Source organism: Anguilla anguilla, chromosome 2, assembly GCF_013347855.1.
Source record: "Anguilla anguilla isolate fAngAng1 chromosome 2, fAngAng1.pri, whole genome shotgun sequence".
In the NCBI taxonomy this organism is placed as follows: domain Eukaryota; kingdom Metazoa; phylum Chordata; class Actinopteri; order Anguilliformes; family Anguillidae; genus Anguilla; species Anguilla anguilla.
Window position 1 is genome coordinate 19,980,296 of NC_049202.1, and position 27,187 is coordinate 20,007,482.

Consider the following 27,187-nt stretch of genomic DNA (forward strand, 5'->3'; position numbering starts at 1 on the left):
TAGCTTTATTCACCATAATGGGAAGCCTTCCAATGGCCAGCGTAGAGTTGCAGTGAACTAGCAGGAAAGGAAGTGTGGGACAGTCTTAAAAAAAAAAAAAAAAAAAAAAAAAAAAAAAAGCTGCACCGGAAAGGGCAAAAAAAAACACAGAACGGGGGGTGGGGGGGGGGGGTGGGACATCAGTGGAGTCTTAAGAAGGCCTCCATTACTAATGTATCTGTAGTCGTGTGAAAGTACATTCAATGCAACCCCGAGAGCCTGCTGTTCTGCAGTGTGAAGCCTTCCTTTTCTCCACAACCCAGCAAACGACAGGAACTGCCAAGGCTCAGTTCCTGAAACCCAAACCTGCAAAATCGTGTCACACACAAAGCATTTTCAGGAACCAATCATCTCGTACCATGATGCCAGAGGCGACTAATCGAATGCTGAGCACCCACCTCCACCCCCCCCCCCCCCCCCCTCCATTTATTGAAACCACAGAAAAACAGATTTTTAAACACTAGTCATCTTAGTTAAAATCTCAGCTAACATTTGATTTTCAGCACCTATTCCTTGTTGCTGAATGTAAATTAAAAAGCAATTAAACAATACCAACTATACACAACACTCTCTGAAGGGGAAAAAAAAAAAGTCTAAATTTGTTCTGAACAAACCCATTATTAAAGATTATTGCGGGAGAAAAAGGCAAAACGACGCAAGGATCCCACAGACAGAACAAAGTTAAAAAAGGTAAGGAGAAGAGATAACAAAAGGCTAGGAAAGAGCAAGGGGGGGGAGGGGAGGGAGGAGGAGGTAAGGAGTTGTAAAAGAGAGGTGCCTTTTACAGGTCCAGAGTGCGTGCCTGAAAGTATCAAGCATCACTCCTCCCCCTTTGTCACACTTCCTACTGTATATGCATTTCATCCCATTCCAGGAGAAGTACATAAATCCTTTTTTATATCCTCTTCAACACCGGGACGAAAGAACATCGGGCCAAGGATAGAGGGGTGATAAAATGAGCTGGAAGCAGGTGTGTGGATGCCAATTCTGGCTACGGCAGAGAGCTCGCGACGAGTCAAGTCGTCCGTTTCCGTTAAAACTCGTCTGCACTCGAGGTTCCTGAAGAGACAAGAGCACAGGTCTGGGAACGGCGTGCTCTCGGTGTCCACGGCGACGGGCGTCCCGCCTCGGCCTTTCCGCCCAGAACGAGGCAACCCTCCATCTCCCGAATTTGCAGCGAATCCGGCAAAAGCGAGCCCTGAAAAACGTGTCTGCCTGCAATCAGGCCATCTGTTCATTTCTACGTATTAAATATTTTAAGAAAAAAAATGACAAAAACAATCCAGAAAAGCATTAATTCTCTTGATTATTCCGGTTGATTTGATTAAAAATAACAAAATATTAAATTTAGGGTCCTCTTCTGACTTAAAAAAAAAGTCTACCATCCTTTTTGAGTGGTATTTTTCTCCTATATTTATTTTTAAAAACCTTTGAGTTTCCAGATGATCTCTTGGTGCTGAGGAAAACACAAACACTGAGGTGAATAGCCATTGGCTTCTGTATGAATTTTGGGAACATTCTTGTGTTTGGGGTGGGGGGGGCCCAGTCTCTCTACCAGGTGTCATCCAGGTCACCACCATTCTGAGGGAGACAGACAGGAGAAAAAGAGACAGAGAGAAAGAGGGAAGTGAGTGAAACTGAAAAAAGATGACAGAAGGTAAACAGACCATGTGAAGCACACTGAGGTCTCCACAGGCAGAAAGACTGGAGGAAAGCTGACTGAACCCTGGGAGACTATTGAAGGTGCTAGGACTGAACAAATTTACAAACCGGTTTAAACAGGCTTAACTCCTGAGGAGGAATTAAGCACGAGGGGAATATGCCAATTTCACTTGATTGAGTGAGGAGAAACTTGCAATCACAAGTAGTGGACGTGAGGTCCAAACGGTCTTTGAACTTCTCCCCAACCCTTAAAAAAGAAAATAGGAACCTAGCTGACTAAACAAAAATCAGACAATGGAGCTGAAGGAATTTGAAGTCCAAGGCTCCATAATTGTAGTCCAAAACCCCTGTGAAGAGAAAGCCCTTTTCACTCTGGCTCATTTGGAAGCAGCTGTGATTACCTCTTACATGCTGACATGCTCTCTAAAAGATCCCCAGTAATTAATATCACATCACAGAGAGGAAGACAAGAAGACATTTTCTGTTAAATGAAATTTTATTTGCTCAGGAAAAAACAGCAGCACGAAACACCTATAAAAAACGAAACTTATTCGCTTCAGCTCAAAAATAACAGCGTCGGAGGAAAATTAACTGGAATGCATTTAAACTTCTCATCACACACCCACTCTTTCATTTCGAAAAGTTGTCCTGTGGCAGGAGAATTCTGCCTGCTTTACCTCTGCTGTGTAATTTCATTTTCTCCACAGGTTTTTGGTGCTGAGGGTATACACACATAAGAAACAAACATGCTTTTAAAACACACAAACAACAAAGATTGATCATTTGAAGAGATTAATATGGAAAATCTTTGTTTGCTCCCTAGCTCATCAAAAACTCTCCGGACTGTGGTATCCCGGCCTCACCCACATATAACTAATAACATTCTGTGAATGACAGTGGGGTTCGATACCCCACCAGCCAATCACTGGCTCCGTCAGGGGCAATGTTAACTCCCTGTGCCAGGAGGATGTCAGAGACCAACAGAGACCATCCATGTTGGTGTGGAGTCTCATCCTGTTGCCTGTGATGTCACTGTTGTTATTTCTGTGGTGCTGCCATTATGATGTCACAAAAAAAGCCTTGACCTATCAGGGTTACCTCACGTCTAAAGTAAAAATGGCATTAGGAAATGCAAGTGCAGAAAACATGACATAAGGTTCAGAATGCCAAGACATTCTGTGAACTTTCCTTTTGGTTATTTTGTTGAATAAAAATATTCACACAGCTAAAATGTGTGCAGTTAACAGCCTTCCATTCAGCTAAATATAGCATGCCAATGACAGCTTGTTAGGTTACCTAAGCAGTGAGCAGAAAGAAGGGATAGGTGAGAAGTGTAGGGAGAGAGGGAAGAAAAGAGTGAAAGAATACTCCTTAAAAGACATCTGCAGCACCCACCGCATGTTTTGCACATACGGTCTCATGCACACAATCGCATTCTTTTTCTAAAACGCATCTACTGCAGTACACCTATCCTCCGACACACACTTGCACCTTGCATTCAACATCACCACCGCTCCTCTACCGGACACTTACAACACACTCCAAAACCTCTCACCTGTTACACTTTCAACACAACACGCAACACCCAGACTGCCTCTCTAACATGCAGCCGCATTGACACTTATACACGCTCGTGCACACATGCTAGCATATACGCACAGACGCGCAGGCATAACAAAAACACATAAGCACGCTGTTTAAACACAACAGCATAAACTTAGCACGGCCAAAAATAGCGCATGCTAATAAAATGAGACAGGCCTAATTGTTCCAGCCAGTGACTAGACTACAGAACACAGAATGCATTGCATGTGGGCAATGTATTGTGGGAATCATGGGCTCCGTGCTGCAGAGTGACAGGGTCTCTGGACCCAACACACAGTCAACAAAAGCAGTGCATATCCTCTCGCTCTTTCACACAGGAATAAGCAAGCAGGCAAAAGGGGAAAAGTATGACAGCTGCTCACCAAAAATGCATGCACACTCTACAATATCTCAGTCAAGTACAAGTTATAGTTAATTCATATGGTCTCCTCATAAAAGCTCAATGAAGTGCGTGGCTAAAGCTGTCTACAGGAGGACAAATACAAGGAAGGGAGCTGGCTGGGAGACTAGGCCTGGCTGATCCTCATTAACCGTTGCAGAACGTTAGAACACTTGCTGCCTGGAGAGCACCGCCCCCTTTGCCTCACCCTAACGATGCGAGTCTCTGTCCTGGGGAGGCGTGTCACAAGTATGTTTCCTTGGCAATTTGTTCCCTGTGGATTATCTGTGACGAACTGTCCCGCCCCTCTCTCCTCTGCCCCGCCATTCTGATTGGCCAGAGGGTCAAACCCGAACTGTGCGCTGTGGTCGGGGCGGGGCAAAGGGAAGGGCAGCGGAAGGGCTTGCGCTCGGTGTCGCCGGGGAACGCGGGGTCGCGAGGTCAGAGGTCACACGATGGGCGGGTCAGGGCTTTCGGGAGGCGGAGGGGACGAGCTCCCCAGTCGTCCCTCCTCGTCCTGGGGTCCCGGGGTGGCCGACTCCGAGGGCGGGGCTTCGTCGCCGGGGGCGGGTCCGGGGCCCTCTTCCCCCGTCTCGCCGAGCAGGCAGATGGTGGACAGCGCCTCCTCCAGGACCTGGCGGTACTGGCCCCTGTGACTAATGCGGAACTGCCGCAGCGCCTCCCGCAGGTGTGTGCTGTTGCTGCCCTCCTCCGCTTCCTCCGACTCCTGGCGCGAGACCCCAGAGTCAGAGAGAGCAGCCGACACACACACACTGCGCACACAGCTACAGCACCATGGGAGAGTGCTGCTCACACATCTCCCCCCTTTCCACTGTAGAGCAGGAACCAGGCCCACTCATTAAACCCCTTAGACTGTAGAGCAGGAACCAGGCCCACTCATTAAACCCCTTAGACTGTAGAGCAGGAACCAGACCCACTCATTAAACCCCTTAGACTGTAGAGCTGGAACCAGGCCCACTCATTAAACCCCTTAGACTGTAGAGCAGGAACCAGGCCCACTCATTAAACCCCTTAGACTGTAGAGCAGGAACCAGGCCCACTCATTAAACCCCTTAGACCGTAGAGCTGGAACCAGACTCACTAATTAAACCCCTTAGACTGTAGAGCAGGAACCAGGCCCACTCATTAAACCCCTTAGCCTGTAGATCTGGAACCAGGCTCACTAATTAAACCCCTTAGCCTGTAGAGCAGGAACCAGGCTCACTAATTAAACCCCTTAGACTGTAGAGCAGGAACCAGGCCCACTCATTAAACCCCTTAGACTGTAGAGCAGGAACCAGACTCACTCATTAAACCCCTTAGCCTGTAGAGCAGGAACCAGGCTCACTAATTAAACCCCTTAGACTGTAGAGCAGGAACCAGACTCACTCATTAAACCCTTTAGACTGTAGAGCTGGAACCAGGCCCACTCATTAAACCCCTTAGCCTAGCTCATCACACCAGTTCTGTACTGTAGAGCAGGAACCAGGCTCACTAATTAAACCCCTTAGCCTAGCTTATCAGACCAGTTCTGTACTGTAGAGCAGGAACCAGGCTCACTAATTAAACCCCTTAGCCTAGCTCATCACACCAGTTCTGTACTGTAGAGCAGGAACCAGACCCACTCACTAAACCCCTTAGCCTAGCTCATCACACCAGTTCTGTACTGTACAGCTGGAACCAGACCCACTCACTAAACCCCTTAGCCTAGCTCATCAGACCAGTTCTGTACTGTAGAGCAGGAACCAGGCTCACTAATTAAACCCCTTAGCCTAGCTCATCACACCAGTTCTGTACTGTACAGCTGGAACCAGACCCACTCACTAAACCCCTTAGCCTAGCTCATCACACCAGTTCTCCAATGTAGAACGGCCATCATAACTACTAGCTTTATTGTAGCTTTTCCCACCGTAGAGCTGGAACAAGGCTGTCCCATTACACGCCATTAGAGAGCTACAACGAGGCGAGCGTGAACTCCACTCCAATTTCAGCTGAAGCTGACCCGGGCTCATTGGTCGACCCTGCTACCCCGACCGACAGGTTTGTCAGCGCATTAATTCTGACCAATAGGAGAGGGAACGGACAGCTCTCGCCGCACAGGCCGCTACGGAGGAGGAGGAGGAGGAGCGCCCGCGTGACCCCCCACCCTCGGCCCGTGGCTTTCGGGCACGGGTTCGCCCGAAGGGCGCGCCTGGCGGCGAGGTGTGCATGCGGACAGATTAGAGTAATCAGGAAAGGCTCACCCCGTCCTCCTCTCTGTGAGGGTTGATTCTGCTGTACGCCGCCTCGACCACACTGCGCCTGGGGGACGGAACACAGGCACACACGCACACAACGAGAGGCTGAGATCCCAATGCACGCACATCACATGGAGGTCTTCATTATAAATCGTTGTTATATTAGCTATATTATATTACAGCATGTTATGTATTATAAAAGTGTGTACCGCACAGGAGGTGCAAGCCTGAGATCTCAGGCATTCACAATAAGAAAGAACACAAATGAGAAATGAAAATGAAAATGAAAATGAATCGGTGTTACAGAGAACAGAATGCACAGGAATCTGTGTAAATACACGTGAATGGGAACCTACGCACACACGTGAACACACACGCACAACAGTGAAAGGAGCTGAGCATGGCATTGCACTTCCATGCTAGAATGAGCGCTTGCTTGTACATTTGATTATGTGTGCAATCTGTGCATGCATGTTTGTTTGTTTTGTGTGTGTGTGTGTGTGCGTGTGTTCGGCGAAGTAAAGGAGTTTCCTTACTTGCTGGCAAGGCCGCCCCCTGGTGGCAGGTTGGGGATAGTCTCTGAGGCTAGGGTGCGCATGACGTGTCCAAGGTCAGGAAGACCGTCCTCGCCAGACGTCTCCATGATTTCTGCAAGACACGGCAGGGGGAGAGGAGGGGATGGGGAACACCCTCAAACAAAACCGCACCGGAGGCAGATACATGCACAGAATTTAAACGCGGAGCATTTTCTGTGCCGGTATGGGCGAGGCCATGACTCTCGCGAAACACCCACGTCACATGGTGCAGCACATCACCACGACACGTCTACATGGCCACAATCCTGCTGGCTGCATTCTTTCACAAGAAACGTTTCTACGCGAGCACACGGGACGTAGTTCCACAGATGAAAACGGTTACTATCGCACGTTAAGACCTCAACACGAGACCATCAAATTAACGGCTTTGGTCCGCGGTGAGAGAAGCGACTGCGGTGCAGAAAGGAAGTGATTATTAAGGTAACGCGGTACCTGCATCACAACCCGCTGCTCAGGATGAATCACCATTTCACGCAAGCAAGACGCAGGCAGAAACTCCCTTCACACAGCTTGGTGCTCATGGAGTAACTGAGCTGAAGTAATTTCCACAAGCTGAGCGTTTGGGGAAGAACCGAACGAAAGTTGCACACGGTTGGGTTATTTGAGGTAATGGATGCACAGCTGGCCGTTTATAGGGTAACTGAGGTAAAGTTGAGCATAGAGCTAGAACCATTTTGGCTCATGATACCCCTTTTCCACTGCAGAGCTAGAACCATTTTGGCTCATTTTCCCACTGCAGAGCTAGAACCATTTTGGCTCATTTTCCCACTGCAGAGCTAGAACCATTTTGGCTCATTATACCCCTTTCCCACTGCAGAGCTAGAACCATTTTGGCTCATTTTCCCACTGCAGAGCTAGAACCATTTTGGCTCATTTTCCCACTGCAGAGCTAGAACCATTTTGGCTCATTATACCCGTTTCCCACTGCAGAGCTAGAACCATTTTGGCTCATTTTCCCACTGCAGAGCTAGAACCATTTTGGCTCATTTTCCCACTGCAGAGCTAGAACCATTTTGGCTCATTATACCCCTTTCCCACTGCAGAGCTAGAACCATTTTGGCTCATTTTCCCACTGCAGAGCTAGAACCATTCTGGCGCATTATAGAGCCGGAACCAGACAGGCAATGAGGAGGGGAGAGGAGGTTCCTTGGGGAATCAGGCACGTGAATAATTTGGGTGCCAAGCAAGTCATCACCATCTTTCAGCGCCCGTGACTCCCAAAATCCAGCCAAGGCTGCATTCCAGTGGCTTTCCAACGCCGCCGAAACAATTCCCTCCGCGGGAGAGCGAGGAGCTTCCACAGCCAGAACGTTTCAGAAAGGTCAGGGGGAAGAATGCAACCCACACAGCCAAGGGAGAGAAGGGAGAACACAACAAACCCCGCCCGCCCGCACACCCCCCCACACACACACACACACACGCGCGCGCAGGCACGTACACACGCATGGATGTGAACACACACACGTGAGCGGGTGAGCGTGCTTACCTTCCACGCGAGACTCCAGGTACTTGTCTAGCTCAGCTTCCTTCTTCTTCGCCTCCTCAGACACCTTGGGGGCGTTGGGTAAACACACTAGCACCACACTCATGTTGTCACGGCTCCCCTGTAAAACACACACACACACACACACAGTTTTGCTGTGGTTTTTAAATGGCAACTGACTCATTCCCTCACTCCCACACCATCACACACATGCGCACACGCACACACACAGATGAAAGTGGTATTTGGGAGGGTGGTGGGGAGGAAATGACTCATCCCAAATCATGTCCTACCAGTGAAAACTCAACACAGAGCCTGACTACAAACATCCACTGCCAAACGCGCTAGAAGCGACAGAGGACATATCAGTGGAGAAGCCCGACAACCCCCCTGTCTACAGTCTACACACCGTACGGAAATGTTAGCCATGTGACCTACAACTGGCAGTAGCTATATGCTGTTAAGCCCGGAAAGGCTTTTAGGCAACAAAGATTTGTAAGACCAATCATATGAGCAGGCCCATCTTTCAGTAAGAGTGAAGACTAGGATACATGTCCTTTAAAGCATTTTTTGCTAGCCAACAACTGTATTCACTCCACAGTTTGCTGGGCTGGGCCATACACTATATGACCAAAGGTATCTGGACACCCCTTGGTCTGGGGCTGTTTTTCACAGTTTGGTCTAGGCCCCTTACTTCCAGTGACAGAAAATCTTACCGCTACAGCATACAATCACATTCTAAAAAATTCTGTGCTTCCTCAACAGTTTGGGGAAGGGATAGGGGGCGGAGCTGGGAGGGGCAGGGATAGGGGGCGGAGCAGGGACAGGGGGCGGGGCGGGGCCGAGCAGGGACGGGGGCGGGGCAGGGCGGAGCCGAGCAGGGACAGGGGGCGGGGCTGGGCGGGGCTGAGCAGGGACAGGGGGCGGGGCTGGGCGGGGCCGAGCAGGGACAGGGGGCGGGGCTGGGCGGGCCTCACCTTGTGCAGGCACGTGTCCACCACAGAGTTGCAGACCCTCTCCAGGTCGTCGCACACCTCCAGGCGGGAGCGGACGAAGTCGCAGAGCTCCTCGTTGCTCATGACGTCCCAGATGCCGTCGCAGGCCAGCACCAGGAACTCGTCCTCCGGGGCGCGGGCGATCTCGAACACCTCGGGCTCGGGGGACACCAGCTGCTCCGTGGGGCCCTTGCCGTCCACGCACTTGTAGTCGTAGTCGCCGAGGGCGCGGGAGACGGCCAGCGAGCCGTTGACGCGCTGGATCATGACGCTGCCGCCGGCGTTCTGGATGCGCTCCTTCTCGCGCGGGTCGCAGGGCTTGTGGTCCTGCGTGCACAGGCGCACCTGGCCGTGGCGGCTGAGCACGGCGCGCGAGTCGCCGCAGTTGATGAAGTACAGGTGGCCCGGCGACAGCAGCGCCGCCACCGCCGTGGAGCCGCTGCGGTCCAGCCCGTTGCGCAGGTCCGAGAAGCCGCGCATGTGGTCGTCGATCTTCAGGAAGCCCGCCCGGATCCCGCTCTTCACCGCCTCCACCGCCGGCTCGCCGTGGTCGCCGCGGAAGCCCTCGCTGCCCGTGATGTGCTCCAGCAGGTGCTGCGAGCAGTAGTTGGCCACGCGGGAGCCGGCGTGCCCGTCGTACACGGCGAAGAAGGACCAGTCGTCCAGGCCGCCGGGCAGGCCCACCGCCGCCGTGTGCGCGTCCTCCATCTCCACCCGCCAGCCCTGCATGCTGCTCAGCCCGAAGCGCAGGCCGTTGCCCCCGCCGTGGGCCGTGTGCTTCTCCGTCTTCGGCTTGTCCAGGAAGGCCCCCATCGCTCAGGGCACCGCCTGCGGAGGGGGGGGGGAGGGGGAGGGGGAGGGGGGGAGAGAGAGGGGGACGGACAAGGCTGCCCTGTCATTGCACATCACCCGTGTACTGTTCAGGCAACAAAAGTTCTCTTGTCGCAGATACAAGGGGTTTTTCTGAGCCATGCTTCGATTTACATACAAATGTGATTTGGCTGATTTGGAGCTCCAAGAAAAACACGAATAATGAAGCAACTTGGCGAAGCAAAGATCTCAGAGAGGTGATGTTGTGATCTGGTTGAGAAGTGAACCGGTGATTCAGAGATTTGGTCAGCCCAATACCTGTGCTGTACGAACGCAAATACAGGTTTGATTGCAAATGTTCCAATCCAAACGAGCATGCGCAAGTGGGAACTGACTGTCGGCGGTCAACGAATCAACGAATCACTTTCAGAGCAACTTCCGAAGGCGGGCGAAGTTGCACTGCGGCTGAAATGGCGGCAGCAAGTGACGTTCGCGTAGGTATGTGCGGATACGAGAGCGACTGTGAAGCGCGCACGGCTCGGCAGAGCCGCTCCAGCTGAAGCGGAGCGGCTGTGAATCACTGCAGGTGTGGGAGTAAACTGCGAAAGCACGAAGACGCCATTTCTCTCTCAACACCGGGGACATACAGAGGAGCGTCTGCACAGCGGCCTGGCTGGGGGGGGGGGGGGGGGGGGGGGGGGGAGCTGTGCGACAGATGATGAGATAAGAAGAGAAAAAGAGAAGGAAAAATGCGTGAGCCAGCTCAAGAGATAAAGAGAGTGAGGAGGAGAGGGAAAGAGGGATGAGAGAGAAAACAGAGGTAACTCTGTGATAGTCAGGCTAATAGCAGTGGGAACAGAAAGAGAGAGAGAGGAAGGGATCGCTAACAGTTTGAGAACGAAGCAGTTTCGAAACTCCGCGCTGAGCACGCACACAGACAAACACACAAGAGAAATGCCCACAGACCCCACCAACTGTGGGCCAAACTGTACGCTGACAAGCTCCCATGCTGCCCCATAACATGCCACTTAATGTCAACATGCATGTCTCTTTTCAGGGTAAGGAGCATAAACAATGGGTAAGGAGTTGGTCTTGTAACCTAAAGGCCACAGGTTCGATTCCCTGGTAGGACACTGCAGTTGTACCCTTGAGCAAGGTACTCAATCTGCATTGCATCAGTATATACCCAGCTGTATAACTGGATACAATGTAAAAATACTGCGGTGATGGTTTCCCGCTACGTCAAGGGAAATGTCCTCAATGCACACGTCCAATGGCCTTTCACCCCGCAACCTGCTACCAGGATTACAGAGCGGTGCGGCTCTTAAGCCTCTTAAAACAAACCTCACCGGTAAGAACATTACGCACCTCCAAAGATAGCATCACACCATGCGTTCCTGGCTCAAATCAGGCGTCGGCTAAATCAGACGGAACCGCAGGCTGATGGTGACCCACATCAGCGCGGAGGCTTTCTTACGTTCAGAAATAAACCGAGGACCGTGGAGTGGGCTGGGCTGAACTCTGTACCGGGCCACAGTGAACCGTGAACTAGGCAACAGGACCACACCCCACCTGTAGGACATCAGCAATGTTAGCTCTTCTAGCCAGTGACTTGCTTTGCAAACTGTGAATGTCCAAAGTTATTCCCCATAGCATAGTGCCATGCTGAACAGCTAGCGTCCAGAGTAGAATGGTGGTGAACAGGACCATGGCCTGACTGAAATCCAGGTCATGGTCCTGTTCACCGCTTGAAATCCAAAGCCAGAGCTTGAAGGAGCTGAATTCAGGATGACGGCTTGAACCCTCATCACAGGCTGTCCCGGGCCTTGGGTCAGAACCGGCAACGGGACGGTCTGGGGCTATAATTAAGCACCTCGTGGCCCTGGGCGCGTGGGAGGCACACTGGGCACGTTCCCAAAAAAGGAACTCTGACCCAGACCACAGCCCTCGGCGTTGTGAAGAGTCACGACACTGTCCGCCAACATGCCTGCAGCTCGAACAAGTCACACTACTTATAAACCCTGCCAAACTCAGTCATGCAGTCTCACAATTAATACCCCCTAACCTGCAAACCACCCTTATTATCCCCTACCCCCTTCCAATAAGTATTACTCCATATCAGTCATCCATCAAGACTCCATTGGTGGAGTGCACCCCCAAAATCACATGCATGTTCTTCCATTTGCCTGAAAAATCAAGAGGAAGACACTTGGTAAGTGCTGAAGACCAGGACTGAATTCTAACAGATGCCCATCTCTTCTACACCTCTACAGTACACAGCACTTTTGCTGAGTAGACACAAGGAATATCAAACGCACTTGAACAGACGGGCATGCGCACTTTCACAGAAACTCAGCAGACGCCCACACACCACATCCCCTCGGTCTCGAAACCACACACTCTCGACCTTTCTCACCCGAAACTGCTGCAGCCAGAAACCTACCGCTCCAAAAGCGCCGATGGAAACCCGAAACTCGAACGCTCGGGCGAAGCGGCAAATCAGTACGAGGGGCTGAGGCTCGCCCGGCTCGATCCCGCACGGGCCCAACGCCGCTCCGCTGCACCTGGGCGACACGGCCCGGCGCACGCCTTCGCGTTTGTTGTCGTAGCGACTGAGCTGGCAGCAGACCAATGAGAGCCACAGGCTCGGCCCGTGTCTCGCAGCTATTCTGTAAGGATGGGGTCAAAGCCACAAAAAGTAGCCAATCATTATTCAACTATAACAGTTAATATGCAGCGGTAAGCTGACGTCACCCAGAACCATGATATTAAAGAATGGAGGAAGTAAAACGCATCAGTGTGAGGAGGTCACATGCTGTTATTGCATGCTTGAGTTCTGAAACGTATCAAAACCGGACAGAATGTTTAGTTCTGGTTCCAGGTTTCTCCAGCACTTGGTTCAAGTTCCTCCGAGTGTTTGGTTCTGGTTCTAGGTTTTTCTTATTGATTCTTGGTTTCCCACGTTTCAACAAGACACTGGCGAAGAACCCACAACGAAGGGCATGGGGCCATTCGTTTCAGAGAATACCGATGAGTATTTCATTGTTTCCCCATCTTACATGTTTCTTTTTGGTAAATCATTAAATTAGAAGTATTTGCATTCATCAGAAGTGTCGTTGTGTTCTCACTTCTAACATATATATGATATGAAAGAAATCTATACAGCATAATATAGCGACGCTCTTTTCCGTGATACAGTGGTACCAAGTATCAATATTTTTATCTGAAGATAGTATATACGTATTTAATAATACATGTTAGTTTTAACTAACAGAGGGGAAGAAAGACAACATATACGTATTACCCAATTAATACCATGGCCACTTCTTTTTAAAAGAACACTCACTTATTTTCGGCACACATTTCGCATTAAAAAAATTAAAGGTTATTAGGAAGAGAGGCGCCGTTTCCTTGGCAATACATGACGGACAGACTAATATCTTGAAAACAACCACTGTCATCCCATAATAAAGATTAGTTTAACTATAGATACTACCTAGCAACCAAACATTCATTCTAGTCCCACCCGCTCTTGTCAATTACCCAGCCAATGTTGCGCTAGGTTTGCTGTCACTTGTTTAACTTTGTATTAAAATAAAAATAGATCTTTGATTAAAATGGCCTCACAGAAGGTTTATTAAGGCCTATCATGGATAGCTAACTAGCCATCTACTCCATTTGCTTCAAAACTGCAGCTACTGTTGTAGCAAAACCATAGCAAAATTAAACTGAGCAGCTATGTGATGAGATGGGAGCTCTCATAGCCCAACACAGTATGACATAGTTCGTGGATACTTGCTAAATTGAATAAATAAAACAGATATTTACACCAAACTGCTTAGCCAGCTCAGAGTTGATGAAAGATATTCAATGTAAAACAAGTCCTGTTAGGCCTACATGTTAAGAATGCACCGTCTGAAACTGCATGATCGACAACTAAAACTTCTGACATTGCAGTGCTGCAAATGATTCTCACTGTTCATGTCCATTTTTCCATAAATTTAATTGCACTGATTTATTTATTGAAATTAATTAAAGCAGCCGAAGGGGCCGTATGTTCTTGAATGTTTTTTATTTTCCTCCTGGATGCTCATTGTGCTCATTTGCACGAGTAGACGTTTTAAGAGAAATTAATTCATTGATGCAAGGCTTTTTATTATGGGGTGTAAAATAGCAATATATCGCAGGATCAAATCAAAATACGTGATCACAAAAAGGTATCACAAAAATACACATACAAAAAAATACTGCATTGTAACCCAAGCATCGGGAAAAATTCATATTGTGAGGTCCCTGTTGATTACCAACCCTAATGTATGAGGTATTAATGAAGATATATACAATTACTACCCAATACACAGTACAGAGAACACACTGACACCAAAATGATGTTGGATAAAGATGTTGTCCTTTCAAATCAACAGTGAACTTTTCTATTGGTGTATCCCTTCGAACAATAAGTAGTGCTCTGGGCCCTAACAATCCTTTTGTGCAACAGAAGACTTGGAAAAGACAGGATACACCTGACAGCAAACGTTACCATGTGAAGAAAAATCTGCAGTGATGTACAGATGGGAAGAACTCAAGCTGCACTTGCGTTTTGAGTACAAGCCAAACCTGCGTGTTCGTTGGGCAAGACAGCTGCTGTTAGCCTGCAAGTTCTCTCTTCCTGTAAAAACTGTGGCTTTCATCAGCAGTTAACCAACAAAGCACTTTGAACTAATCAGAGAATAGAGCTCTGTTGCCTACTGCTCCCCTCCTTCACTGCACTGTAGCTGGCTGCTCACCTCTACCTCTTCATTCTATGTTCCTGACTGCTCACCAACAGCTCCCCATTTCACTATAGCTTACAGCCCATCTGTCTTTGACTATAACTTATTGCTCAGCTATCTAGATCATATTCTCCATAACAATAACCTACTGAGATTTATTTAGTTTTACTTGTACCTGACCACATTTGCTGAGCCAGAATGACCCCAAGAAGGGCTGTCTGAGAGCAGCAGTGACTGTGAGGGGTGTAGCCTAGAGGGACATGTACATTTTTGCCCAGAAAGGTATCAGGACCAAATTAAAACATGGATATAAAGTAGCTGAAGTAACGTAAAGTAGCTGGAACAAGTTTCTGAGGGAGGGGCACAATTAATGAAGATAACAATGCCACATTGAGTACAATAAAATAGGATTCAATGCATTTCTCAACACAATGAGAACTGCATATCAACATAGCTAGAAGCAGTTAGAAGCAGTCGGGGGCTGCCTGGGCGTCCATGGACAGGGTAAGTCCAGGTCAATACAACACACTTTCGGACCGCATCGTCACAGATTCAAATGAGATTTGGCACGCTTATTTGGTCTTATAAGAAACCCCAGGAACGGAAATTACATTTATCCTTTTATTAAGGGAGACATGGGCTAACAAATTTTGGGTAAATTAATTGTTAATTTACTTTCAATGTTAACGATTTTATGCCATATCTCCAGCCATAACCCCACCACTATTTCACTGCAAACTGCTCATCTACCTCTTTCATTATGCCTGTAGATTACTGCTCACTTTCATTATCGCTCAGACACTTTTAGAAGCAGTGCTCTGCAGAGGGGTGATCTTTAGCTTTGTCACCACACTGAAGAAGGGTAGGCCTAAGATTATGGTGCAGGCTTCATGTTCAGGTATTTTAAGAACTTTCTGTCTGTTTGATCCAAACACTATAAAACACAATCACAATAACATTGAAGACAGAGGCAAACAGAAAAGGGTTAATGACCCGACAGAAAAACTTTGACAAGCTTTGAGAGTAAACCTGCCATGCCAAAGACATGCTTCTGGCAGAGATCACACAAGCAAACATGAATCCTCTCTCTCTTTCTCACAAACACACAGACTACTAATATAATTGCCATTACTTAATTATAATGCAAACAATAATTCAAAAATATGAAGTATAAAAAACTCCTCATATTGTATTTATAGCAAAGGAAATGTATTAGCCTTTGAGGACTAGCCTAATTGCTGCCTCTCGATTTAAAAAATTGTAATTCACAATTCCTGAACGACACGGATTACGACAGCACCAATGTGTCCTGAGGGCAGTTGAACTGAACGGTTCAAAGGTTGCCTGCCCACAGGAAGGGCAGCACAACCGTGCACTGGCCACACGCTCGTGCACACCAGACGCAGCGAAGCAGGAACACGGTGGGGCCGGGGCCCACCACGGAGGCCGCTGGCAGTCTGACGCCGTTTCCGACCTCATCGCCACGGATGCCACGCACGGACGGCGACGGCGCGATCGCTGTCAAGGAGACGTGTCCCGGGGCCACGAGTTCCCAGTGCCGAGCATGCGAAACGGACATTCGTACAAGGTGAACTTCAGCTAATGTTCGCCAACATATTCTGATTTTCTATTGGCCGTAAGAGTTCCTTAGTTTTAGCCAACCATCTGACAAGGTAGTGTGCAGCGAAAAAAGACAACAGGTGAAAAAGTAAGTCGACAATCGTTTTGCTGTTATATGTTATCTAATGAAATGTAATATACATGCCAAATTTTTTAACACACTCCGCAGATTTCCAGGGGTAAAAATAGCCACTCATCATTGTCACATAAATCTCAACAAAATGAACATAACTGGTGAACAAACCAGAATATTCAATTTTAACTGATTTAGCACTTTTAAGATGGGAACATACAAGTCTTCTGTTTAGGACTGTACATTAGAAATCTACATTAGATCATACAGCAAAATCTTCTGAATCAAAAACACATTTTTGTTAGGCATTCATCGAGCCACACAAGGCCACAACAGAAACTTTCCCTTTTTTTTGGGTGAGGTGGAGGGGGGGGGTAGGCCAGCTGTATAACATTTTTTTTAACTGCGTGTACTCAAACACAAGCGAACACAGACAAACACTCACACTCGCACGCACACATGTGCACGTACACACACACACAGACACACAAACACTCACACATATAGCAGGGTGCCTTTCCGACTTCTTCCGTTTCACTGATCACAGAGCTACGAAGCAAACTTTGATCCTACATGCAGTCAGTACCTCCCACAGACCCATCAAGCAGAGAGCACAGAGGATTGCCACCCAGCCAAAATGTATTAAACAGTCTGTTCTGCCACACTGGCAGTATGTGACATACAACACTCCTTCCAAGTGAAAGACCTACAGCACAAAGTTAAGAACTTGGAAATACTCCAGAAAGCAAAAGGTGAGGACTTAACTCTGGCTCTGTTGTCTGAGGCAAAGAAAGAATTGGACATTTTACTAACCAAAAGAGTGGAGAAATCATTGCTGTTTACCAGACAGAAATACTATGATACAGTAGCAGGGCAAAAGCTTTAAAAATCTTACCATATAGCCTAAGTTGAAGAAGCTACCAACCTATATTACCACTATCAGGTGTACCATCAAGAATAAAGCTGTTAGTGGTAAACAAAAAATTGAACAGGAATTTGCAGAATATTATAGACAGCTATACAATGAGGATGATGACCTGGCCCGAGGACAAAATCAAAGGACATGTGAAAACACGGAATCTGCCCTCAGCGACAGATAAGCAAAATAATGATTTTATTTCCCCTGTTATCATAAATGAGGTAAGGTTAACAATACAAAGGTTAAAAACTGGCGAATGACCTGGAATTGATTATTTTACAGGGGAATTTTACAAGCAATTCCAGGAGGAATTATTACCAAATGGGCAAGAGCTTTTAACAGGGCTTTGGATTGTGGGCAGATGTAGCATTTCAATTATTCCTGTAATTTATAAAGAGGGTAAGGACTCAACAGACTGCAGCTGATATAGGCCTATAGGCATTATTACATGTTGACCAACGACTATTTAGTGGAATCCCCACTGATCGACTAAAAAAAAGATTATTCCTGATATCATAGACCCAGAACAGACAGGTTTTATAATGGAAAGACAGCTGGCGGACAAAGTCAGACATATATTATATATAACTGCCTACTGGCATAAAGCTAATATTCACACACTGATTCTCACTTTAGACACTGAGAAAGCATTTGATAGGGTGTCTGGGTCATGTATTTCTGAAAAATAAAGCTTCGGCTTCCACACCGCATTCATTAAATGGATTTGAGCAATGCAGAGGATCTCAAAAACACAGGTAAGGGAGAGAATGGAACCATATCAGACCGTTTTGAGGTGCAAAGGGGAACTAGACAAGGGGATCCCCTATCTTCTCTTATATTTGCACTCTGCATTGAACCATCAGCAGTAAGTACTACGAAGCAACAACAGACTGATGGGGTGGACATAGAGGCAGAATGCCACAAATTAGCTCTCTCTGCGGATTATGTGGTGCAGTATATTCCAAATCTTAAGAGGTCGCTATCAGCATTTATGAATGCAATAAAGGAATACAGTCTCTGGATGTCTCTCCATACAAATTAAACATGCAAAAACGCTAAATACTGACTTTAGGAGACCAAGTACCAAAAAAAAAAAAATGGGACAAATATGAATGGAAATGGGATCATGACAGAATTAGGTACCCAGGGAGTATGATACCCAAAGAGTTGGACCTAATGTATATCCAGAATCATGAGTGCTTGGACGCTCAGCTATAGCAGGACATAAATAGATGGATAATCGTTCCTATGTAATAATTTTAACATATAAATACTATTTGCATGCATGTATTACCTCACTTATCATTTTTGTTTCAAACATTACCCTTATATATTGGTATTACTGAGTTTAAAAAATGGGAGAGAATGTTAAGTCAATTAATATGGGATGATAAAAGCCAAGGGTGAAAATGAAGGTGCTTAAATTGAGTTGAGTAAAAAGAAGTGGGGGGGGGGGGGGGGCTTGCTCTCCCTAATCTTCAGAATTATTATTTTTCAGTCAAAATGCAAAGCATAAGAACCTGGTTGAGTGAAGGCTCTCAAGCTAAGTGGAGCTCAGCCGAGGCATGGGCAGACAAAGGCTTTAAAAACACTTCCTGTTTGTTCAAAGTCTTATTTGTAGGTAAATTTGATAACACCTGGGTTAAAAATACAAGGAAAGCCTGGGATAAAATCAGGCATACCCTAAAACGAAAAAAAGAGTTAGTGATATTAAGAGAAATACATGGTAACTCCGATTTTACGCCAAACAAGAATGACTATACCTTTCACATGTGGGCTGAGAAAGGGTTGAATACAGTTGGTAAACTTCAGTAATGAGGCATTACGTCATTTCTATAATCAGAAGTTCTATTTATAACAGGGATATACAAATAAAAACAACAAAAAAATCTTCACCCTCTTGTAAAGTTCCTGTTGAGAAATTATGATTGTGTACATGTGAAAAATCAAATTGCTACACTGTATAATTTTTTAGAAAATAGTTGCGAACAAGAACAGGTAAGAGCTAAGATAAAGAGGGTGAGATGTGGACTGGGAAGGAATGAGTGTAGAGTACAAAAATCATGAGGTCTCATATTTGGAGAGGATGTACATGGAAGACACAGATGCTTTACTTCGTAACAACAATTCAACAAGCTAAATATAACCTAAATGCATCTTCGAAATGCTGGCAGGAGTTGTTATCATTAACTTTTTCATAATTAGTTATGCATTTTGCTACGTAATCATTATAGTTATCTCATTATCACAAAATTGTCACCGTTGCTAGAAATTCTAAATATGGTTAAAACGTATAAGTATTTAAAAAACACTCTTTCCAAATCCCACCTCGTGCTCCCTCTAATAAAGCCAGCACTGCAATGAGAGTCTAAGTCTCGAAGAGCCGAAGTAGACCTCCTTTAACAATACATCCTTCCATTGCCTAACTCTACCCTTTTGGTGGTTCCAGCAACAGTGAGCGAAGAAGGAATAGCCTACCCAGTAGCAATGGGACTCGATTAACGGTTTTGCAACGGTAATTGCATAGGGGGGTAAGGAAGAAATGAAGCAAAAGAGATACCTCAAAATGTGTTTTTCAGAACACTCCTGTTACAATCCCTCTAAAATCGATTTACCGGTGCTTTGCTGTTTCTTTCCAATGGACGTAGAGAAATTAGCCTGCCCATTACCATACATAGTTCAGTTCAATACAATTCTGTTATACACCCGAGCAGAAGTGGAAACATTTATACTGATTCACTTGCTCACTTCTGCCTGACAACACTGTTCTTAATGAACCACACCATGTGGCTCCAGAACCAAAGCTTGCCAAACCACATGCTCCCGAACTTAGACAAGCTAATACATATGCTCAAAAGCCAACACCGGCCAATCCATGTGCTCCAAAGCCAACATCAGCCAATTCCCATCGCATCACACCCAATACGAGCCAATCCACACACTTAACAGCCAACACTTACAGTGGGGTGCAAAACTTTGGGCACCCCTGGTTTAAAGGTCTGCTACAATTAATCTCTAAGTGATCGAAAGCAAACCTGAACTCTATACAACATTAAACATGAGACCTTTATGCAAATTTTAAAGCAAAATAGATTTTTATTTTCATTTTTTACTGTTTTTAAATTATTAAAAAAAGGTAAAGGACCTTGTGCAAAAGTTTGGAAACCCTTTATTTTTTGTTACTTAAAAAAATATATATAGCCTATTACAAAGGCCCAGACCTAGGTGATTTAGGCTACTTGTAAGGGCTTCAATGAGTCAGGTGAATATAATTCCAGGGCTGAACTATTTATTCTGAAGTAACTCCATGCCTTCTATAGTATCCGACTGCGATGGCTGTTCTGTCTGATGTTAACAACCATGGGTTCCTCTAAACAGTTGTCCAAGGATGTCAGAATCAAGATAGTTCATTTCCACCAACAAGGAGAAGGCTATAAAAAAACTCACAACGTTTCAAACCACCTATTTCTCCTGAAACATTATCAGAAAATGTAAGATAAATGGAACAGTTAAAGTCAAGGCAAAGTCTGGAAGACCAAGAAAAATTTCAGATAGAATGGCCTGAAACCTGGTGAGAAATGCTCAGCGCAACCCACACATCACTGCAAAAGAGTTGCAAAAAAAGTAGCACACACAGGTCTAGTTGTTCACAGGACAACAATACAACGTACTTTAAACAACAAAGACCTACATGGCAGAGTTGCCAGAAAGAAGCCTTTCCTATGACCTCAACACAAAATTAAGCGTCTGAAGTATGCAAAAGAAAACCTTGAGAAGCCTAAAGCCTTTTGGAAAAATGTGGTTTGGACTGTCAAAACTAAAATGGATCTTTTTGGCCACAACCAAAGAAGGTAAGTTTGGAGAAAAAAAGGTGAAGCATTTGTAGAGAAGAACACTTTGCCAACTGTTAAGCATGGAGGTGGATCCATTATGCATTGGGGTTGTGTGGCAGCTGGGAGCACAGGAAATATTGTGTGGGTGGAAGGAAGAATGGATTCCACCAAAGATCAAGAAATTCTAATGTTCAAAAGTCAGTCCAGACATTAAAGTTGAAGAGAGGTTGGGTATTCAAGCAAGACAATGATCCAAAGCATACCTCAAAATCAATAATGAAGTACCTCCAGGAAAGACGGATGAAGGTTCTGGAATGGCCACCCCAGTCCCCAGACTTAAATATATTGAAAATCTGTGGAGAGATCTAAAACATGCTGTGCATGCAAGGAGGCCGAAGAATAATTCTGAGCTAGAAGTGTTCTGCTAGGAGGAATGGATAAATATTCTAAAAGCAAGAATTGAAGGACTCTTAGCTGGCTACAGGAAGCGTTCGCAACTTGTTATAGCTGCCCGAAGAGGATTTTCAAAGTACTAACTAACAGGGTTCCCAAGCTTTTGCACAGGGCCTTATCCTTTTTTTATTATTTTGAAACTGTAAAATTTTTTTAATAAAAAGTAATCTTGCTTTAAAAGAAATAAGAAATGTGTCCATGTTTAACTTTGTACCATTTAGAGATCAGGCTAGCTTCTCTTCATTTAAATATTAATTTTAAATGGCATTTTGACCAGGGGTGCCCAAATTTTTAAACCCCATTGTATCTATATGCCCCAGAGCCAACACCAGCCAAACCATATGCTCTAATATCAACATCAGCCAATCCCATTGCTCCAGAACCAACAATTGCTAATACCAACACTCCCAATGCCAACAACAGGCAACCCCCTGGCTCTGAAGCCAACCTGCCAACCAGCATGCTGCACAGCCAACACCTGCTGCTTCACAACTTAAAGCAGGGGTAACCAACCCTGTCCCTGAAGATCTACCATCCTGCAGGTTTTCATTCCAACCCTAACAAAACACATCTCACTCAACAGCTAGAGATCTTGCTGAGCAGCTAATCAGTAGTCATTACAGCAAAGTTAGGCAATTAGGTGCAGGGATAGCGTTCGCTTAATTGGTGATGTGCTAACCTTTGCTAGCCTCTGCTAGCAGGCTGCAGCCTTCTTAATATATAGGCTACATCAGGCCGTAACTTTCAGTCTACTATTGAGTCTGCATTGTTCGAAGCACGGCAAAAATCTGTAACGCAAGTATGCACATTCACAAAAATAGTGTGGATTTTACTGCTTTCTTCTCTTTTGCATCTTCACGTTGCCTAGCCTGGGCAATTTCTTACTCGCCTCTATTGCAGCAAAGTTAAGCATAGGGATGATGGAGTAGCTTTCACTGAATTGGTGTGGAACCTCTGCTAGCCACTGCAGCTTTCTTATATATATATATATATTATCAGGCTGTAACTTTCGGTCTGCTATTGAGTCTGCTTTGTTAGAAGCACAGAGTAATTCTGTAACACAAGCACATGCATTCACAAACAAATTGCTCATTTTATTGCTTTGTTTTCTTTTCCGTCTTTACTCTCTAGTCTAGCTCGTGTTTATTTACTCACCTGTTGCGCAAAGATATTACTCACTTTTATGTGAACAGTCTACACTCAGTTTTAAACCTACATTTTTTGTTGTTGCCATTTTTAATTCATACAATACGCTGTGAAAGTATTACATGAAGTCAAATTTGTTTGCCTGACCAGAACTGACACGGCTACATTTAGTCATCTTTTTATTTTATCTAGGCGTATGTTTCATGCTCTGAGTTTATACAACTGCACTTCCATTCCATTCCAATACTTTTTTGTTATTTCAATAAAAAAAATTTTAAAAGCCTAACCACATCATTTCATGCTTCATGGGCACATTGCTAAATAGATGTGGGCGTGCCCTCTACTGGATGTATCTATGTTTTAACAGACCTTGAAAAAGTTTTTTATGGATTATGATGAAAACAAAGCTTCGGAGCTTCATGGAAAATCGCCACCGAAGCTTTGAAGTGTGAAATACGGTATTTGGGCCAGCCCTCGCATGATCCGTTCCCACTTCAACAGTAAATCAGCAAACGTGTCCAGAGGGGAGTAGCCCTCTGGTCCTCCCAATACAGTAAATGAGCATTAGCATTAGCTAGCTCACATTCGCTTTGTTTCAAGGTTATTGAAAGTTGTCGGCTTAAAGATTATAAAAAATTACAAGAATAACTAGCTATAGGCTATACTTTTATTGGGGACAGGACTCTTAAGTTTCTTTTTGTTCCAATTAAACTATGTTGGTCCTGCCTTTTTTTTCCAGTTTCGAAATGACAAATAATGCTCAACAGTAGTGGGCCCTGTCTTCGTTGTTGCTGTGGCTAAAGAGTGGTGTGAAAGAAAATAACCCTTTCGACGTGAGCCATTTGTCTCCCGTGATCATGGCAACATCGGCACCTTCATTGCGCAGGTTTTTTATGCAGGCACATGGAACTCTGAATGGAAATGGAACTCCCTTGATGAATTGCTCTGATAAGAGTCCAATTAATGTACATCTTAATAGCAAAATATGAACAGTAAGCAACGTTCAGGGCAAATTTTCCAGGATAGCAGCAGTAATTTCATCACTATTGCACGAGTGTAAGCAAAATCACATGTACGCTTGCACAGAATATTATAGTCGCAAATAGAAGAAAATCATTCATGCTGTACTACCATGCCAATATATACACATAAAATTATCAAAGACTACAACCAGGCCTACATCAGTTATTATAATGCCATATGTTTTGACGAATAGGCTTGCAGATCTATGAGAACTCATCCTTATTCAGTCTACTACATTGCGCAGTACCTGTCTGAGACTATGGACATTTCATGTTTTCCCATTTTCCATGCCAAATCACTGATAGAACAGACTGCTGATACATATGGTTAAACCAAGACCAATAAAACCAGTACATAATAGGTTGAACTAAAATCAGTGTATACCTGGCTATACCCAAATCAGTGCATAGAAAGAAAATGTGTATTTATAAATATGCAATTTGATTATCAGTTAGTAGAGCAAATTCTTACCTTACTGCTTTACCATTACAGTTTTGCCATGTAATTGTTATGCACAAATTGCATCCACATTCAATGTCAATTAATAGCACTTTAAAGGGGCAGTTCACCCTAAATGAAATTAAGGTATGTTTCCTCTTACCTGGAGTATAATCTGTACATCCAGACAGTTTCACTGAAATGTGATGAGTTTTCAGGATATCAATTTCATTTTTGGGCGAAGTGCCCCTTAATACAACCTAACAGCACGTCACAGAAGACATACGATCCATTTTTAAGTACGTTAACGGACAGCTAGGCCTTGCTACAAGAAATACAGTACATATAAAAATAACCACTCAAAATGTTAAAACAAAAATTCTTAAACACAAAAACATGATAACAATTTATCCGTTCTTGTGGTGACAATTTTGGATTTCAAAGAGATCTGCACATTTTTCCTGGGGCTCCAGCAAATGTGTTGATTTGCCACTTCATCTGGCCGTTTATTTTTGACGTGACTGAACATAACTCCAGTGCAGTCATATGATAACAGTAGTAGTAGTTCTGTATATTAAAGTTTGTACTGAACTTGTATGTCCCCTATTTTTTCCTAAAAAGGCCAGATGGGGGCTCTTTTCTTTCTCTCTAGGTCAGACATAACCTATTTCTAAAAACATTGCATCATCACATACTTTCTTTTTTTTTTTAATCACACGGCATTCTTAAAGACACAGTACACTTTTATGAGTAACTTCTCAAAAATAAAAAATCACATTCCTAAGTGCACAGGCCTGCCTGGCCAGAATATAAGCCAATCAGTAAATGGGCGGGCATGAATGACAATACACAACAAAACAATACATGGACAAGGTTTGCAGACAGCATTTATGAAACACTGCAGCTTAGCAATAAATCCTGAAAAAATGCTTTGCGGATCCAATCTGAAGAACCACGGCATTTTGGTTTGTGAGCACGGCCAGGCAGCCATGTGATAGGACACCCCACCCCCGAACAGGAAGACCGTGGGCTCACAAACCACCTGGAGCAAAACAAAAACCTAAAACTAGAGCCCTGTGGTTTCTTTTCTTGATTCCAATGATGGAATAATTGCCCAATAATAGTACCTCTTTTACAGATGGATAGGGAAAATAGCCCCAAGACCCCAAATTTCAGCCTGGAGGAAATGAAAGCAAGGGGGTAAGCGTCTCCTCTCCAAATCATTAAAACGCATACAGTAAGAGCCAGCATGACCCTCATTAACTCAAGTGATACAGAGTGCAGGTCCTGGATGGTAGATAAACTAGAATCACAAAAGGCAGCTGTAGTTTGACAGAGCTCAGAACTACATGCAGATCTTCTGAAGAAGCCGGTATCACCAAGAAACGCTCTGGCACATGTGGCTAACAAATCAGTCCACCATTTTATTTTTATTTTTCTGTAGAGGTAAAGTTAACAACGCAATTGGGAAAATACCCCCAATGCATTGTTACTACATTAATTAAACCATATAGGTAGTTTCAGACAGAAAGCTTGCTTTATATTCTCTGTGCTGTGGAAACACATCTAACTTAGCTATTTTGTGTAGATCTCATTCTATAAGAGAAGTGATTTTTACCTCCAGTGCCCAATTGCATGCTGTTCTAGAATACAAACAAGCAAAAAATAAGCTATGGCATTCTACCCTGCTCACCGAACAAGCTTAAACCATAGGTGTTTAAATATAGCGATCAGGGCTAGGGAGAGACAGGCTTGGACTCGGCCAATGCGTCCTATTATTACTGTGGATGACGTTTCCAACAAGCCGACCCCTAACTCACACCATCCCTTAAATCGGGACCCAAATATAGCGCACTGTGAACAAATAGCTTGCTCCAACATCGACAAGGGGCAAATTCAAGAACATTATTGTTTGATTAGAAGGCCATATTGTCAATATTACTAATTTCAAGTGAAACAGTATTTCGCTAGCTGCGTTAACTAGGCTACATAACTCTGAGGGACAAATTGCGGAAAAAATGCATGCTTTTGAATGATGATATATACATTCACTGTCAATAGCTAGCTAGCTGGCTAGTCACACAAAACAGTAACATTATCTGGACAGCAAGATAGCTTGCCAGCTACCTACTGAATTACATAACAAACCTTGCTAGCTGGCTAATATTACGCCTGATCCGATTGGATTATTTCTGACGCGCGCCAGCGTTTGTTGATCGCATTGAAAGCGATAGCTAAACATACAGACTAGACTGTATCAGTAAATAATGTACTTTAGCCAGTTAGCATTACCTAACTGATATCTCATTGGCAAGTTAGCTAACAATTTAGATAAGTGTTATCCAAATTATTTACATCCAAAGCGAACACCGTAACGTTGGCAAGCTTGCCAACTGGCTAACAATAGCAAAGCTAACGTTAGCTAGTTAACTTAACATGGGCCAACGTTAGCTATGGTAACCAGGTTCGCTTAGTTACCTCCCGACAACTGCCGTTTAATTAGCTAGGTCGTTAGCGAGCTAAAGTAGCTGGATTCCGTCACAGCTGTTGACAGAGCTAACGTTAGCTTCATACTATTAGCAAACAACATGGCAAACCAACTAGCTAACAAGTTCACCCGTTAATGGAACCAAAACGGTCACTGATCACCATAAACACAGTACACTGTCCACCAAGCTACTAGCTAGCTGTTGACGTTACCTTCCAAAATATTGTACTTACGTTGTCAAAAATGAATTAATGCAGCTCCGGGCCTCCGAATTATTTTTTGGCGAGTGTACCTGTAGCTAGCCGCCTAATTTTATTGCAACCGTATTTCAATTTTTCCAACCTAGCTAGCAAACTAAATCAAGATTTAATTCACATAAGCACCCAATTTGTTATCCAACGGTTCTCTGCACTGCTTATGTGCAATCGAACACATGTTTGACACCTATCAATCAGTCCACTACAGAAAAGCAATAAAGATGTTCAACAGGTTGGGGCGCGAAACAAAACGAGACACTGAAATGAAGTTAAATTAAATGTTAGTAGCTAGCTAATGACGCTCTAGCCTCCATTGCAGGACCACGGCTCTTCCTCAGCTCAATGTCCTACTTAAGGGG

General features: G+C 45.0%; 1 protein-coding gene across 2 annotated transcripts; it reads right to left on the minus strand.

Moving 5' to 3' along the window:
* Window positions 1–159: 159 nt before the first annotated feature.
* On the minus strand, window positions 160–27,187 carry LOC118220603 (protein phosphatase 1B-like). Of its 2 annotated transcripts, none has more exons than XM_035404560.1 (6): window positions 26,805–27,187; window positions 8,979–9,824; window positions 8,005–8,122; window positions 6,459–6,570; window positions 5,929–5,986; window positions 160–1,620 (listed from the first exon to the last, which is right to left on the minus strand). In XM_035404560.1, exons 2-6 carry the CDS (start codon window positions 9,807–9,809, stop codon window positions 1,591–1,593), a joined length of 1,149 nt encoding a protein of 382 aa, XP_035260451.1. In that variant the 5' UTR covers window positions 9,810–9,824; window positions 26,805–27,187; the 3' UTR covers window positions 160–1,590. The 2 variants fall into 2 exon arrangements, with proteins under 2 accessions (XP_035260451.1, XP_035260450.1); XM_035404559.1 differs by lacking the exon at window positions 160–1,620 and adding an exon at window positions 2,179–4,412.